We start from the raw sequence: 17,155 nt of genomic DNA on the forward strand, positions 1-17,155 counted from the left end.
GCCCAGGCTGGAGTGCAATGGCGCAATCTCGGCTCACTGCAACCTCCATCTCCCGAGTTCAAGCGATTCTCCTGCCTCAGCCTCCCAAGTAGCTGGGATTACACGCATGTGCCACCACGCCTGGCTAATTTTATATTTTTAGTAGAGATGGGGTTTCTCCATGTTGGTCAGGCTGGTCTCAAACTCCTGACCTCAGGTGATCCACTGGCCTCGGCCTCCCAAAGTGCTGGGATTACAGGCATGAGCCACCACGTCTGACCCAAAAAGTTTCTTTTTTAAAATAATTTTTAAAAATAGAGATGGAGTCGGCCGGGTGTGGTGGCCCAAGCCTGTAATCCCAGCACTTTCGGAGGCCGAGACAGGTGGATCACCTGAGGTCAGGAGTTTAAGACCAGCCTGGCCAACATGGTGAAACCCTGTTTCTACTAAAAATACAAAACTTAGTTGGGCGTGGTGGTGCACGCCTGTAATCCCAGCTACTCAGGAGACTGAGGCAGGAGAATCGCTTGAACCTGGGAGGTGGAGGTTACGGTGAGCCGAGATTGCATCATTGTACTCCAGCCTGGGTGACAGAGCAAGACTCTTCTAAAAAAAAAAAAAAATAGAGATGGAGTCTTGCCATGTTGCTCAGGCTGGTCTCAAAGTTATGGGCTCAAGTGATCCTCCTGCCTTGGCCTAAGTGCTGGGATTATAGGCGTGAGCCATAGCACCTACCCAAGACAAGTTTCAAGAAGAGTACAAAAAATTCCCATACCATTCACCCATATACATTAATTTTGCTGCATTTGCTTTCCCTCTTTCTATTTGTGTGTGTGTGTGTGTGTATTTCTTTAGTGGTAAAGGATAATGTCAAGATGACCTTTTACCCCAAAAGACTTCAGTATCTATTTCCTTATTTCTTTTTCTTTTTTTTTTTTTGAGACGGAGTCTCGCTCTGTCGCCCAGGCTGGACTGCAGTGGCGCAGTCTTGGCTCACTGCAACCTACGCCTCCTGGGCTCAAGCAATTCTCCTGCCTCTGCCTCCCAAGTAGCTGGGACTATAGGCATGCGCCACCATGCTTGGCTAATTTTTTGCATTTTTTGTAGATACGGGGTTTCACCATGTTGGCCAGGCTGGTCTCGAACTTCTGACCTCAGGTGATCCACCAGCCTCAGCCTCCCAAAGTGCTAGGATTACAGGCATGAGCCACTGTGCCTGGCCATTCAGTATCTATTTTTGAAGAAAAAGGGCATTCCCTTTTACAAGCACTATAAAATTATAAAGATCAGGAAGTCTAACATTACTATTATGTAATATATACTCAATATTTCAATTCTGCTACAATTATCCCAATAATGTCCTTTATTGCAATTTTTTATTTTTCTTGTTTACGATACAACCCTTGATCATGCGTTGCATTTATCTGTCATGTGTCTTAGTCCCCTTTAATCTGCAACAGTTTCTTGGTCTTTGTTTTTAAATTGACTTTTTAAAAAGAATACTGGCCAGGGTTGGGCTTAGCTGATGCTTCTTCATGAGTAGATTCAGGTTGTATGTTTTTGGTAGGCTATATAGTACCTAAGTGATGATGTATCCATTTCAGTACATCACATCATTAGGTGATTGATGCTAATTTTAACCAGTTGGTTAAGGTTGTGTCTGCCCACTTTCTCCACCTAAAAGTTATTATTTTTTCTTGTAATTATTAAGTAATTTGTGGGAAGATCTTTTGAGACTATGCAATTATCCTCCTCATCAAACTTTCGCCCAGTAGGTTTTAGCATCCATTGATGATTCTTGACTGATTCAGTTATTACCATGATGCCAAATGGTGATTTTTCTAACTCCATCACTCCTTGGAAATTTATTAATTGGCATTCTACTGCAAAAAAAAAAAAAAAAAAAGTCGGGCGAGGTGCCTCATGGCTGTAATCCCAACACTTTGGGAAGCTGAGGCGGGTGGATCACCTGAGGCCAGGAGTTCGAGACCAACCTGGCCAGCATAGTGAAATGAAACCCTGTCTCTACTACAAATACAAAAATTAGCCAGGCGGGGTGGTGGCACACCTGTAGTCTCAGCTACTCAGGAGGCTGAGGCAGGAGAATCCTTTGAACCCAGTGGAGGTTGCAGTGAGCCAAGATTGCACCACTGCACTCCAGCCTGGGTGACAGAGCGACACTCTGTCTCAAAAAAAAAAAAAAAAGGCTTCCTTTCTCCCTTATTTATTAATGTATGTGTTTATTAGTAGCATACACTCATGGATTTTTATTTCATTCAATAGGTTATAATCTATTACTGTCGTTATTTATTAGGTTAGTGCAAAAGCAACTGCAGTTTTTGCCATTTTTTTTTCTTTTTGAGATGGAGTCTCACTCTGTCCCAGAGGGTGGAGTGCAGTGGCGCGATCTCAGCTCACTGCAACCTCCACCTCCTGGGTTCAAGCGATTCTCCTGTCTCAGCTTCCAGAGTAGCTGGGATTACACGTGCACACTACCACACCCGGCTAATTTTTGTATTTTTAGTAGAGACAGGGTTTCTTTCGCCATGTTGGCCAGGCTGGTCTTGAACTCCTGACCTCAGGTGATCTGCCCACCTCGGCCTCCCAAAGTTCTGGGATTACAGGCATGAGCCACTGCACCCAGCCATTTTTGCTATTCTTTATTAGGTTGGTGCAAAAGCAATTGTGGTTTTTGCCATTCTTTTAATGCACCAACCTAATATTTTGATTGTCCCAGATTTGGCCAATGGGAGCCCCTTCAAACAAGGCCATGTCCTTCAAAATTTTTTATTTTCTGGCATAGTAACATATTCCAGACTCTTTTTTTTTGAGATGGAGTTTCACTCTTGTTGCCCAGGCTGGAGTGCAATGGCATGATCTTGGCTCACTGCAACCTCCGCCTCCCGTGTTCAAATGATTCTCCTGCCTCAGCCTCCTGAGTAGCTGGAATTACAGGTGCCCACCACCACACCTGGCTAATTTTTGTATTTTCAGTAGAGATGGGGTTTCGTCATGTTGGCCAGGCTGGTCTCAAACTGCTGACCTCAGTAATCCACCCGCCTTGGCCTCCCAAAGTGCTGGGATTACAGGCATGAGCCACCGCCCCCAGTCTCTCTTTTTTTTTTTTTTTTTTTTTGAGACAGAGTCTCACTCTGTTGCCCAGGCTTGACTGCAGTGGCACAATCTTGGCTCACTGCAACCTCTGCCTCCTGGGTTCAAGCGATTCTCGTGCCTCAACCTCCCAAGCAGCTGGGACTATAGGCAGGCACCACCATGCCGAGCTAATTCTTTGTATTTCTAGTAGAGATGGGGTTTCACTATGTTGGCCAGGATGGTCTCAAACTCCTGGCCTCATGTGATGCACCCCCATCAGCCTCCCAAAGTGCTGGGATTACAGGCATGGGCCACCATGAATAGCCCAGCCTCATCTTTTATATTCCCTGCTCCAGTCCTGAAATCAACCATTTTTCCAAGGAATGCTGGTTTGTTTTAGAAGGGAATCTGAGTAGCTTTTTAAACTAAAGACTTGTTGACATGGTTGTTGACACAAGTGAGATACTATGTACAATGTTTTAGACCACCTTAGGAAAAAATCTAGATATTCTAAAAAATAAACTGAGACAATCTTAAATCACATAAAACAGTGGTGACATTTAGTGAGATTATTTTTTGATTAATTCAGTACAGCATTAAATTCTCTTGAGGAATCTCCTAATTTTGTTCATAATAAAATAGTTTTCAAAACACATTTCATTTCTATTATTTCTATATTAACGTAAGACTATAAACAGTTTAAACAAAGTTTAACATAACATTTTTCTAGTATATAGCAAAATGAGTAACAAAATTATGGGAAAGCTAGTTAATGAGGATATATTTAGTTTACTTTGTTTCTTTCTCCCAAGGTTGTTTCTTTTGCTTTAATGGCAATCCATGATTATAAAAATTACCCATTTGTTACTGCCAGATGCTGCCCTTTGATATAAGGAGGCAGATGAGAATCAGGAAATACAAGTGATACTGATGTAGACCAATAACAATGAGCTATTACAAGCCATAAAACAAAGCATCTAAGTAATACATTTGGAAATTATTTCTATGACTGACTAAAAAACTTACTTTAGAACAATACTTTATAGAGGGCAATTTAATAATACCTACTATTAAAAGAGTAATTTTAAAAATAAAAATTGGCCAGGTTTTGTGGCTCATGCATGTAATCCCAACACTTTGGGAGGGTGAGGTGGGTGGATCACTCGAGGCCAGGAGTTCCAGATCAGCCCGGCCAACAACATGCCAAAACCCCGTCCCTACTAAAAATACAAAAAATAAAAAATAAAATGAAGATAGAAATTTCTGGACCAGGTGCTGTTGCTCACATCTGTAATGTCAGCACTTTGGGAGGCTGAGCTGGGAGGATTGCTTGAGTCCAGGAGTTCAAGGCTAGCCTGGGCGACATGGCGAAATCCCGTCTCTACAAAAACTACAAAAAAATCAGCCAGGCATGGTGGCTTGTGCTTGCAATCCCAGCACTTTAGGAGGCCAACGTGGGTGGATCGCTTGAGCTCAGGAGTTCAAGACCAGCCTGGGCAACATGGCGAAACCCTGTCTCTACCAAAAATACAAAAAATTAGCCAGGCATGGAGGTGCGTGCCTGTAGTCCCAGCTACTCGGAAGACTGAGGCAGGAGGATCATCTGAGCCCGGAGATCAATCCTGTGGTGAGCCGTGATCACACTACTGCACTCTAGACCAGGCAATAGAGTGAGATCCTGTCTCAAAAAAAATAATAAATTAATAATAATATAAGACAGAGTTTTGCTCTGATGTCCAGGTTGGACTGCCGTGACATGACCATGGCTCACTGCAGCTTCAACCTCCTGGGCTTAAGTGATCCTCCCGCCTTAGCCTCTTGAGTAGCTGGGACTACAGGTGCACACTGCCATGCCTGGTTATTTTTTATTTTCTGTAGAGACTGGGTCTTGCTTTGTTCCCCAGGCTGGTCCTGAACTCCTAAGCTAAGTTATCCTCCAGCCTCTTCCTCCCAAAGTGTTGGGATTATAGGCGTGAGCTACCACACCCAGCCTGAATTCCCACTTTTAACACCCACTAGGGGTGTGACTTTGGGCAAGTTACCTGTCCTTTCTGAAAGTCAATTTCTTCATCTGTAATATGGAAATAACAATATTATAGCTACATGGGGTTATAAAAACAATTAAATAGGAGATTAGTAAAAGAATCAGAGAGGTAAAGCACCCAGTATAGTACATTGTAGTGCCTCCAAAATGTTAGTTCCCTTCCCTTTTTCTTTTCTTTTTTTTTTTTTTTGAGATGGAGTCTCGCTCTGTCGCCTAGGCTGGAGTGTAGTGGTATGATCTCAGCTCACTGCAACCTCTGCCTCCCAGGTTCAAGCAATTCTCCTGCCTCAGCCTCCCGAGTAGCTGGGACTATAGGCACATGCAGCCATGCCCGGTTAATTTTTTGTATTTTAGTAGAGACGGGGTTTCACTGTGTTGCCCAGGCTGGTCACGAACTCCTGGGCTCAGGCAATCTGCCCACCTCAGCCTCCCAAAGTGGTGGGATTACAGGAGTGAGCCACCACATCCGGCCTCCCTTTTTCTTCCAAATATAAAATGATAGCTTTACTCTCAACACTTTAATAAGGTACAATAAGATACAAGATTCAACTGGCCAAAAATAAAAATAAAAATAAAGATTCAACTTGCTGGGTTCAGAACGTTATCATGGATTATCAGTGAACTGCTTTACAAATTTTTAAAACTAGAAATCAGCATCAAAAAATATACAGATCACATACCATCCATGCTCTTATCCTTAAAATAAAGTAGATCATAAAGTTCCCTTATGATCATCAATCTCTGTTTGCTTCAGACAAGAAAACATGGAACAAGGATTGAAAACAAAAGAGAGCCAATAACCGTAAAACCATTCTGAAAAAGCGTCTTGCTTCAAAGAGAGTTAAGGTCAATTGAAATGTCTTAACTATATGTTTTTTTTTTTTTTTTTTTTTTTTTTTTGAGATGGGGTCTCGCTTTGTCGCCCAGGCTGGAGTGCAGTGGCGCAATCTCGGCTCACTGCAAGCTCCGCCTCCCGGGTTCACGCCATTCTCCTGCCTCAGCCTCTCCGAGTAGCTGGGACTACAGGCGCCCGCCACCACGCCCGGCTAATTTTTTGTATTTTTAGTAGAGACGGGGTTTCACCGTGGTCTCGATCTCCTGACCTCGTGATCCGCCCGCCTCGGCCTCCCAAAGTGCTGGGATTACAAGCGTGAGCCACCGCGCCCAGCCAACTATATGTTAAGATTTCAAGGAATTAAAAATCTTTGAAATACATAACAACATCAGCATCACCATGGAGGTAGTTAATGACGCCAAGGAGGCTTTCTGCCTACCTACCATATTATCTTTCTCCTGATCCTGCTTCTTCAGGTAACTTAATACTGACATTATGTCTTTCTCCATTTTACATTGCTTTTTCTTTAAGTCCTCATTACTTTTTGCCAGTATCCGTGAAGTATCACGATACTCAATCCTAGAGAGTTCTGCGACTTCCAACCTGGCCTCCCAAAGGGAGGCATTGGCCTTGGCTCTGTCCACCACAGATTCATCTGTCTTTATTAACTTCCTGCATGGGAAGAGGACATTGACAGTATGTGACTATTTATACAACTCTAATATGCAGACAGTATATAACTCTACTATATATATTACTATTAAATTTTTCTTTTTTTATTTGTTTTGCTTGGCATTGCCTGGCACACATGAGCAAATATTGTTGGAAGAATAAGTTAATAAGAAATACATATTCACATTTTAAAAAAGAAAAAAAAAGAAATACATATTCACTTGTATTCACATAAGAGAATTAAGTAAGTGCCTCTTCCTGGAAGAGGGAAGCCCTGGAGCATAACTTGAAAAGACTGGAAAAACAAAGGGAAAAGACAGGATAAGCCAAACTCATTTCATAAAGCTTTCATATCTTTTTTTTTTTTTTTCTTTTTGAGACAGGGTCTGGCTGTGTCACTGGGCTGGAGTGCAGTAGCACGATCTCGGCTCCCCAGAACCTCTGCCTCTTGGGCTCAAGCCATCCACCTACCTCAGCCTCCCAAGTAGCTGGGACTACAGGTTCACGCAACTATGCCCAGCTAATTTTTGTATTTTTTGTAGAAATGAGTTTTCGCCATGTTGCCCAGGCTGGTCTTGAACTCCTGGGCTCAAGTGACTCTCCTACCTCTCAACCTCCCAAAGTGTTGAGATTACAGGTGTGAGCCACTGCATCTGGACAGTTTTTATACCTTTTCATTTACTTATTTGATTCTCCCATATTTATTTATTTTTTTAATAGAGATGGGGTCTCACTATGTTTCCTATGCTAGTCTCCAACTTCTGGGCTAAAGTGTCCTCCCACCCCGGCCTCTCAACGTGCTGAGATTACAGGTGTGAACCAGTGCCCTAGCCTGATTCTCCTGTAGTTAAACTGTCTTTTCTATTCCTACTTACTCAGTGCTGGGCTTTGGTTCTCTCCACTGCAAACCCATTCTCTCTGTTCGGTTTCTGCATGAGGATACCCATTGGTAGTATAACTGTGATCTCCCACCCACTTCACCCTCCACTTTTGAGTTTTCTTTTTTGGGACAGTCTCTCTTTCGCCCAGGCTGAAGTGCAGTGGCGCGATATCGGCTCACTGCAAGCTCCGCCACCCGGGTTCACGCCATTCTCCTGCCTCAGCCTCCCGAGTAGCTGGGACTACAGGTGCCCGCCACCATGCCTGGCTAATTTTTTGTATTTTTAGTAGAGACGGGGTTTCACCGTGTTAGCCAGGATGGTGTTTTTGTTTTGTTTTGTTTTGGGCTAGGTCTTGGACAAAAAGTCAAGTCACTAGGGCAAGTATGTTAAATACTTCATTAGCTGGTGCCACAGTTCACCAGACTTTTTTTTTTTTTTTTTTTTGAGACAAGATTTTGCTCTGTCATCCAGGCTGTAGTGCAGTAGCATCACCACAGCTCACTGCAGCCTCAATCTCCCAGGCCCAAACGATCCGCCACCTCAGCCTCCTAAGTAACTGTGACTACAGGCATGAATTAGCACGCCCAACTAATTTTTAATAAAAATTTTTGTAGAGACAGGGTCTTCCCATGTCGTTCAGGCTGGTCTTGAACTCCTGGGCTCAAGTGATCTTCCCCCACTCAGCCTCCCAAAGTACTGGGCATGAGCCACAATGCCCCGCCCACCGGGCTTTAAGGATGCCTGAGAAACCATAATCATTTATATAGAGGTGGAGAGGAAAAAGGATGGATTCAAAGATTAAAGTGGTAAAGGAAGAGATTTTTCTAAGTATTTATCGTATGAGCATTAACAAAACACTCCCCCTTATATATAGTAGGTACCATGATATATAAATACGTACATAATATTTAAGAATATTTCACCTGTATTTGAATTCTAAATATTTTCACACATACGTACACGTGGACCTTTCTATACTGCCACCCTCCACATCCACTTTCCTACCTCTGGTTCTCAGTCCCCTTCCACAGAGGTAATGGGTTTGCAGTGGAGAGAACCAAAGTCTCACTTTCACCTTTTGTTCTCTTCAAATTAAGGCCAGCTCCATTCCCAACCCCCTCAGCCTGTTATAGCTGTTGATGTCCCTTTCTGGCATGATTTAGGCACTAGTGATACACTGTCTCACTATGACCATCCAGGTATCAGGTCCAAGTGGCTCAAAGCACTTGATGCGACAGGGCATGGTGGCTCACGGCTGTCATCCCAGCACTTTGGGAGGCCGAGGCGGGTGGATCACCTAAAGTCAGCAGTTCAAGACCAGCCTGGCCAACATGGTTAAACCCCGTCTCCACTAAAAATAAAAAAATTAGCTGGGCGTGGTGATGGGTGCCTGTAATCCCAGCTACTCGGGAGGCTGAGGCAGGAGAACTGGTTGAACCCAGGAGGCAGAGGTTGCAGTGAGCCACGATTGTGCCATTGCACTCCAGCCTGGGCAACAAGAGCAAAACTTGGTCTCAAGAAAAAAAAAAAAAGTACTTGATGCAAGAAATTAGACACTCTAATAGGACCACTGATACTCACTGTAGAAAGAAAGCCAGGTTTCTCAAACAATGGGTCATGGAAAATCCAAGGAATAAAAGGTCTCTTACCCTCAGTGTTCCTCATTGTTCAAATGTGTACTGTAGAAGCATGGGCAAAATCTGTAGTTAGTGAGTTCTAGGAATGTGATAAGCCCTTGGCACTTTAAGTGCTAGACTAACTGTGCAGTTATGTAAAAACAAAAAAAAAAAACCACAAAAGAATACTTACATTAATAAATGGGAAGAAAAAAGCCACATATAAGTATGTACATTGGGCTATCGTTTTATTAAAAAAAAAAGAATACTCCAAAATATAGTAGTGTTTATTTTTGGATAATGAGACTACAGGTGATTTTTGTTTTCTCTTTTGGTACTTCCCATGTTTCCCAAACTTTCTGTATTGAGCATGAATTACTCTCTTAAATTACTTTACAAACATCTCAAGTTTGGTGCCAACTCTGTGTTCCCATATATGGTGTTGCTGGACACCACATATGACTCCAACGTGTCCAGAAACCACCGGGGTCCCCCAGTAGGGCTAGTAGCAATCTAGCAGCAACTCCAGGCCTGTAAGGGGTTAGTGCTAGAACATTACCCACCTCAGTGGTTCTGATCAGTTTGGGAAAACCTCAGTAATTATCCAACTTGGTAAAATACTTTAGGTGTCCCCTTTGAACCAAGAGATCTGTGAAAAGGCCCAAGGAACTACTTTATACATCCTCTACACGTTTAAGATCATCTGAACCACATAGTAGAGATCTGCCAGACTATGGACATGGGAGCTGTAATCCTCACAAGCCGGGAGAGCCGGAGAGGGTCCGAGTGGGCCGGCGCGGGGGGCGCCAGGTAGCCAGCCCCAGACCCGAAATCCCGGGCAGGCCCAGGGAGAGGGGACTCTCGGGTGGCTTCTCCTTACGTCGTGTCTTTGCCTTTGCTCTTGCCTTTCTTTTTGTCCTTTCCCTTCGACGGCATCTTGGCTTCCCCAGAGGCTGCGCTGTCGTCGTTGCCCAGCCGCGGCCGCCCTGGCCGGCTCTGTCTTCAAGGGAACCAGGACGCCGAGCTGGCAACGCCCAGCCCGCGCTGCTGACGGCGCGCGGAGAGCGCACGCGCCCGTGACGTAGCCCAGGCGCCGCGGCGCGGGGGGCGGGGCGGAGGTCGCGCCGAGGGCGGCGGGCTGCCGCGCCAGGGTGGCGCGCGCGCGGTGAGTGTGCGAGAGTCGGCGGCGCCTGATACTCTACGTGGGGCCCGGGCTCTGCGGGCGGGAGGCGGGAGCTGGCAGCCCCGGGCGGTAGCGCTCCGTCCTGCGGCCCGGGTGTGTCAGGAGTCGTCGTGGTCGGGGCGCCCTTGCCTCAGAAGGCTGAGATGCCCGCTGGTCCGCCCGCCCTGCCTCGGTGGTCTGAGCCGCAGCCCTTTCCCCTGCCGCCCGCGGGTCCCGTTCCTCCCGTGGGTCCCGTTCCTCCCGTGTCTCCACGCCGCAGCCAGCGTGGCCGCGGCTACCTTGCCTTCGCCCCCGCTCCGCCTCCGCCGCTCCCGGCACTGCCCGACTCCTTTGGGTTCCATCTCTTTCTTGGCTTTTCACCCTTGCTGATTCTGTAAGGGATAGTGCGGCCCCGGACGTCCCAGGCCAAACGTTTTTTGATAGGCAGTTGAGGACTTTCCCGAGGGCGGTGGTTGGGGGCGAGGCTGCCAGCCTCCCAAGAGCAGCAGCACGCCAGGGAGCCGGGCGGGGAGGAGAGTGCTGCCACTGAGGTCCGGAGCAGGGTCCTCGGCCTCACTAGGTCCTGTGTGGCCGATACTTCCCGCCCACGACCGCCCCGCGGGTTTGCATTTGCTAATACCGATCCGCAGCCGTCTCTCCTGAAAGTTGCATAAAGTTGAAAGCTCTTCAGCTTGCCCCCCCGACTCCTGAAATCCTGAATACACCTCTGAAAAGGAGTGTACTCACAAGTATTCTCATTTTTCAATGAGAGTCAGTCAGTGAGTCATTAAGGAAGATACGGTATTCTGAGTGCCAAGCAAATAGGAGATTTGTGGTTGAAGCTCTGCTCTATGTTATACTCCATTTCAAATTAAAAAGTTTATTTTAAATGTCATCGTAGATCCTTCGTCACCATTTCTCTAGGGAGGGCTTAATTCGTACACTCCTTCCCGAGGTCTTTGACCTCTAATTACTCCCCTCCGCCTTGTTTCCGACTTGCATAGTTGCTGTTTCTGAATTTCTTTTTCTTCTGAGGGAACATGCCGATTTGGTAATGATAAGCCTTGTAAACTTTTTTTTTTTTTTCTGAGACAGAGTCTCCTGTCACCCAGGCTGGAGTGCAGTGGGGCATCTCGGCTCCCTGCAACCTCTGCCTCCTTGGTTCAAGCGATTCTTCTGCCTCGACCTCCCCAGTAAGTGGGACTACAGGTGCATGCCACCACATCCGGCTAATTTTTGTATTTTTGGTAGAGATGGAGTTTCACCATGCTGGCCAGGCTGGTCTCGAACTCCTGGCCTCAGGTGATCCATCCGCCTCAGTCTCCCAAAGTGTTATTACAGGCGTGAGCCACCGCCCCCGGCTGTAAAATTTTTTTTTTTTTTTTTGAGACGGTTTTGCTCTTGTTACCCAGGCTGGAGTGCAATGGCATGATCTCGGCTCACCGCAACCTCCGCCTCCCGGTTCAAGCGATTCTCCTGCCTCAGCCTCCCGAGTAGCTGGGATTACAGGCACACGCCACCATCCCTGGCTGATTTTGTATTTTTAGTACAGACAGGGTTTCTCCATGTTGGTCAGGCTGGAGTAGACCTACCTTTTTATACATACCATCTGCCAGCGTGATCATGGCTTTTTCTTTTTCTTTTTTTTTTTTTTTTTTTGAGACGGAGTTTTGCTCTTGTTGCCCAGGCTGGAGTGCAATAGCACGATCTCGGCTCACTGCAACCTCCGCCTTCCGGGTTCAAGCAATTCTCCTGCCTCAGCCTCCCAAGTAGCTGGGATTACAGGCATGCACCACCATGCCTGGCTACTTTTGTAATTTTAGTAGAGATGGGGTTTCTCCATGTTGGTCAGGCTAGTCTTGAACTTCCGACCTCAAGTGATCCGCCCACCTCGGCCTCCCAAACTGCTGGGATTACAGGTGTGAGCCACCGCGCCTGGCCGATCATGGCTTTTTCTGACTGTATTTCTGGTACATTTTCACACTCCCGTAAGTCCATAGGTGGAATTGCCATATATTGAAGGGTTTATCTCTGATGTAAAATCTATGAAGTTACCATTAATTTTGTATGTGTAAGGTTCTGAAAAAGCACACTGTTGATAAGCTGCAGAAAAGAGAGTAGGGCATCTTCTGTCACAGGCTGTATATTTGGAATTTATTCTAGAAATTGGTAACTTTATAATATGAAAGTCAGTCCAAGACTCCTCGTTTGAACATAGGCTTACAGATTAATTTATGAACATAAAAATTTGCCTATAACAAGATTATTAATATATGCATAGTACCTTAGTTATAGTACTTTATAGTTTCTTTTATTGGTTTTTGGGTTTTTTTGGTGGTTTTTTTGAGATAGGGTCTTAATCTTAACCATGCTAGAGCACAGTGGCAGGATCGTAGCTCATTACAGCTTCGACCTTCTGGACTCAAGTGATCCTCCCACCTCAGCCTCTCGCATAGCTGGGACTATAGGCATGCACCACCATGCCTGGCTAATTTTGTATTTTTTGTAGAGACGGGGTTTTGCCATGTTGCCCAGGTTAGTCTTGAACTCCTGAGCTCAGGTGATCCTCCTGCCTTGGCCTCCCAAAGTGCCGGGATTACAGGCATGGGTCGCCACACTTGGCCTAGTTTATTTTGTTGTATTATATATATTTTTTATTGACTAAGTTTGATTTTGTAGATAAAGCTGTTGTGACATGAATATGGCTCAGAGAAATGCCAAGATTTCATACTCTGGTAGAGGTGGATCTAGAGTCTACAGTCTTCTGAATCCCCTCATTTTCTACCTAAGAACTGGATGTTGTTACTGTCATCTGCTGGTGAGCAACAACTGATAGTACAGATAGTAGAATAGGAAGTTGCTATTTAGTAGTTCATCTGGTAGCATTTCCTTCCACAGTTACTGGTAGGTGCCTTTACTATGAGGTTTCAGGAATTATTACTAAATAAATTTTCCTTGTTTCATTGTTTAGAATGCTAATGCTTTTAAACTTGGAATAAGCCACTTCATGTTTTGTTGACTTGGTTTTGTAATTCTTTTTCTGTCCAGTTTTCCTTGTTCCTGGTCAACAAAGAAATGTGGAGTGTCTTGGCTGAATCCTCATACAGACAAGATCATTATGGTGCTGTTAGGTAGGACTCATATCCAGATGTAAGGTAATATCTCCACTAGCTTAAAGTTGTAAATGTATTTCAAATGTTCCTGAATAGTGGTTTTTTTTTTCCTGAATTTAATTCTCTATTTTTTGCCAAGTGATGTTAATTTTGTCCAACAAGCCATATATAAAATTTAGAATTATTATGTATCAAAATAGATACAATTTCTGGCTGGTCATGGTGTTTCATGCCTGTAATCCTAACACTTTGGGAGGCCAAGGCAGATGGATTGCTTAAGCCCAGGAGTTCAAGACCAGTCTGGACAACATGGCAAAACCCTGTCTTTACAAAAAATACAAAAATTAGCTGGGTGTGGTGGCATGTACCTGTAGTTCCAGCTACTCAGGAGGCTGAGTTCAGAGGATCACCTGAGCCCAGGGAGGTCATGGCTGCAATGAGCCGTGATTGTGCCACTGTATTCCAACCTGAGCAATGGTGTGACTTTTTCTCAAAAAAAAAAGGGGGGGTGGGGCAGGGGGTGGGTAGTACTTCTGCTTTTTTCTTCTAGTAGCTCCAAAACTGGGTTTACTTTATAAATTCATCTGTAACTTTATTCGGGTTTACCTTAGAGGCCATGTTTGTCTTCATAAATCATTCTTGAAATCACCTTTAGCAGATGGTACTTTATACGTGGAACAGTCTAAGTGAACAACTTTAGATTTTGTTTTTATATAGCCTTTAGAATCCTAAATAAATATATTATTATCCAAACTGTATCTGAAGGGGATAATCAGTGTTTCTCATGGGAGTTACTTTTTTTTTTTCTTTTTTCTTTTTTTTTTTCTTTTTTGAGACGGAGTCTTGCTCTGTCGCCTAGGCTGGAGTGCAGTGGTGCAATCTCGGCTCACTGCAAGCTCTGCCTCCCGGGTTCACGCCATTCTCCTGCCTCAGCCTCTGAGTAGCTGGGACTACAGGTGCCCGCCACCACGTCCGGCTAATTTTCTTTGTATTTTTAGTAGAGACAGGGTTTCACCGTGGTCTCGATCTCCTGACCTCGTGATCCGCCCACCTTGGCCTCCCAAAGTGCTGGGATTACAAGCGTGAGCCACCGCGCCCGGCCGACTTTTTTTTTTTTTTTTTTTCCTTTGAGAGGTGGTCTTGCTCTGTTGCCCAGGCTGGAGTGCAGTGGCACAATCTTGTCTCACTTCAACCTCTGCCTCTCAGGTTCAAGCGATTCTCCTGCCTCAGCCTCCTGAGTAGCTGGGATTACAGGCGCCTGCTACTATGCCCGGCTAATTTTTGTATTTTAGTAGAGATGGAGTTTCATCCCCATGTTGGCCAGGCTGGTCTTGAACTCCTCACCTCAGGTGATCTGCCTGCCTCGGCTTCCCAAAGTGCTAAGATTACAGGCTTGAGCCACCACACCTGGCCAGGAGTTACTTTCATCCTGCTTTTTTATTGCATGTGCTGCAAATATAGAATTCTACTAAATTGACATTTTCTTGTGATATTAAGACTAGTTCACATCTCTGCAGGGGCATTTTAAGAAATCCTGGCGGTCAAGGATTTAATCTTATCACTTTTAGATAAATTTTTAAAAATTTAAAACATTCACTGTTTTACTTATATACAAGATATATTACCACATATAATTATTTATTTATTTAATTTATTTGTTTATGAATGAATGACAGGATCTCACTATGTCACCCAGGCTGGAGTGCAGTGGTGCAGTCATGACTCACTGCAGCCTTAACCTTCTGGGCTCAAGCAATTCTCCCATGTCTGTCTCCTGAGTAGCTAGGAACACAGGCTTGTGCCACCATGCACAGCTAACTTTTTTTTTTTTTTTTTTTGGTAAAGACTGGGTCTCACTCTGTTGCTCCTGGGCTCAAATGGTTCTCCTACCTCAGCCCCCCAAAGTGCTGGGATTATGGGATTATAGTTGTGAGCCACTATGCTTGGCCATATATTTTTGAGATGGGGTTTTGTTATGTTGCCTAGGCTGAACTTAAGCTCCTGAGCTCAAGAGATCCTCCTACCTCAGCTTCCCAAGTAGCTGGGACTACAGGCGTGCACTACTATGCCTACAAATAATCATTAACTACTGTTACTTTGTTTGCAGAATATCCCATTTTTATTAGTTGTCCATCCCAACAGAGCCACAGACTAAAAGTTCTCTAAGAAAACTTACCTGGACTGGGCACAGTGACTCACATCTGTAATCCTAGCATTTTGGGAGGCCGAGGTAGGAGGATTGCTTGAGCCTAGGATTTTGAGACCGGCCTGGACAACATAACAAGACCTGTCTCTATTTTTTAAAAAAGCAATGAAAAATTACCTAAATTTTAGGCCCACTTGTCTGCATTTTTATGTTATGGATCTGTCAAATGTTCCTTCATTTAAGAAACATTTAATGAATACCAACTGTATAACAGCCTGTCTGATAACTTGATGGGTACAATTTGCCCTCAAATTGTTTACAGTCAGATGTATAAAGCTCTGACCTGGATGTTGATCTCCAAGAATATACAACCTTATTGTCACCCATACACAAACGTTTCACAGTAAACAGTACCAAGCAGGGATTGATAAAGGAGAGATGGCATAGACCAGGGGTGTCCAATCTTTTGGCTTCCTTGGGCTACATTGGAAGAAGAATTGTCTTGAGTCACACATAAAATATACTAACACTAATGATAGCTGATGAGCTTTAAAAAAATCACAAAAAAGATCTCATAATATTTTAAGAAAGTTTACAAATTTGTGTTGGGCTGCATTCAAAGCCATCCTGGGCTACATGCAGCCCATGGGCTGTGGGTTGACTAAGCTTGGCCCAAACCCTAGGTGCTGTAGAATTTGGAGGCATTTAAGACTGTTGTAGTCAGGGAAAGTTTATAGAAGGAGATGGACTGAAAGGAGAGGGAAGTTCCTCTGGGAAGTTAGAACAATGTGAGCACAATTCAGAGTATGCTTAAAATAGGGAGTAGTTTAACTCTAGCATTGGTTCCTAAAGTGTGGTCCACAGACCGGTAACATCAGCATCACCTGGTAACTTATTAGAACTGCAGTTTCACAGGCCCCACCTGAGACCTACTGAATCAGAAATACTGGCAATGAGGCCCAGCAATCTGTGCCCTCCAGGTAGTTCTGATGCATGCTAAAGTTTCAGAACCACTAAACTAGAGCAGAGGGTTATTGTATGGAACAAGTAGGCAAAACACTCTAAAAAGGTAGGCCGGGAACTCATTGTGAATGATTTAGAATGTCAGGCAGGGAGTTTGTCTTTTATCCTGCAGACTAGAGCCACCAGCTTGTGACTTGAGGGCTGGATTTGGCTCACAGAATGTGTTTCGTTTGGCCTGAATGGTAGGTTTTTGGGGGTTTTTAAATGGAATTAGTTGTCATCATTTAAAAATCAGCAGATTTTACAAAGAAATCTGTGCTTTCAGCTTACCTTGAAAAATCAGAGGACCTGGCAGTATGGAGCCTACATTCCATTATGGTAGCAGTTGGTGAGAATAGCAAGAAGCTGCCCCTTTAGATGGGACACAGGCTCTCCAGGTTACCACAATCCCCACTGGTTCCTTTTGTCTTACACACACTTTTACTCATTTACATTTCCTGCCTGGTCCCTGTAGGTGTTTGAGTTTGTAACTTCTGTCGTGGACAGTGGAACATTAATGAAAATTTTGAGAAGCAGAGTGATGAGATTTATGTATTTGTTAATTTATTTAACAAACATTAATTAAACATATATGCCAGATTGTACTCTGTT

At 44.5% G+C, this 17,155-nt stretch overlaps 2 protein-coding genes across 24 annotated transcripts in view; one reads left to right on the top strand and one right to left on the bottom strand.

Annotated features, from left to right (window-relative positions):
- BBOF1 (basal body orientation factor 1) overlaps window positions 1-10,229 on the bottom strand; it is a 54,115-nt gene extending 43,886 nt beyond the window's left edge. For 5 of the 8 annotated variants that reach the window (XM_063644248.1, XM_063644249.1, XM_063644247.1 and 2 more), the window contains exons 1-2: window positions 10,001-10,190; window positions 6,395-6,623 (exon numbers count right to left, since the gene is read on the bottom strand). In XM_063644248.1, the coding sequence (XP_063500318.1) occupies window positions 6,395-6,623; window positions 10,001-10,056 (285 nt within the window). In that variant the 5' untranslated portion in view covers window positions 10,057-10,190. Of the gene's footprint in view, window positions 1-6,394; window positions 6,624-10,000 lie in introns of all 8 variants that reach the window. The other 3 variants (XM_055288832.2, XM_055288836.2, XM_063644250.1) reach the window with 3 other exon arrangements.
- The window catches only part of ENTPD5 (ectonucleoside triphosphate diphosphohydrolase 5 (inactive)), a 61,964-nt gene continuing 55,024 nt past the window's right edge, over window positions 10,216-17,155 (top strand). For 5 of the 16 annotated variants that reach the window (XM_055288845.2, XM_063644311.1, XM_063644306.1 and 2 more), the window contains exons 1-2: window positions 10,226-10,285; window positions 13,331-13,437. The gene's annotated coding sequence lies outside the window, so the exon portion shown is untranslated. The other 11 variants (XM_063644305.1, XM_063644308.1, XM_063644304.1 and 8 more) reach the window with 8 other exon arrangements.

Source organism: Symphalangus syndactylus, chromosome 8 (assembly GCF_028878055.3).
Source record: "Symphalangus syndactylus isolate Jambi chromosome 8, NHGRI_mSymSyn1-v2.1_pri, whole genome shotgun sequence".
NCBI classification, from domain to species: Eukaryota; Metazoa; Chordata; class Mammalia; order Primates; family Hylobatidae; genus Symphalangus; species Symphalangus syndactylus.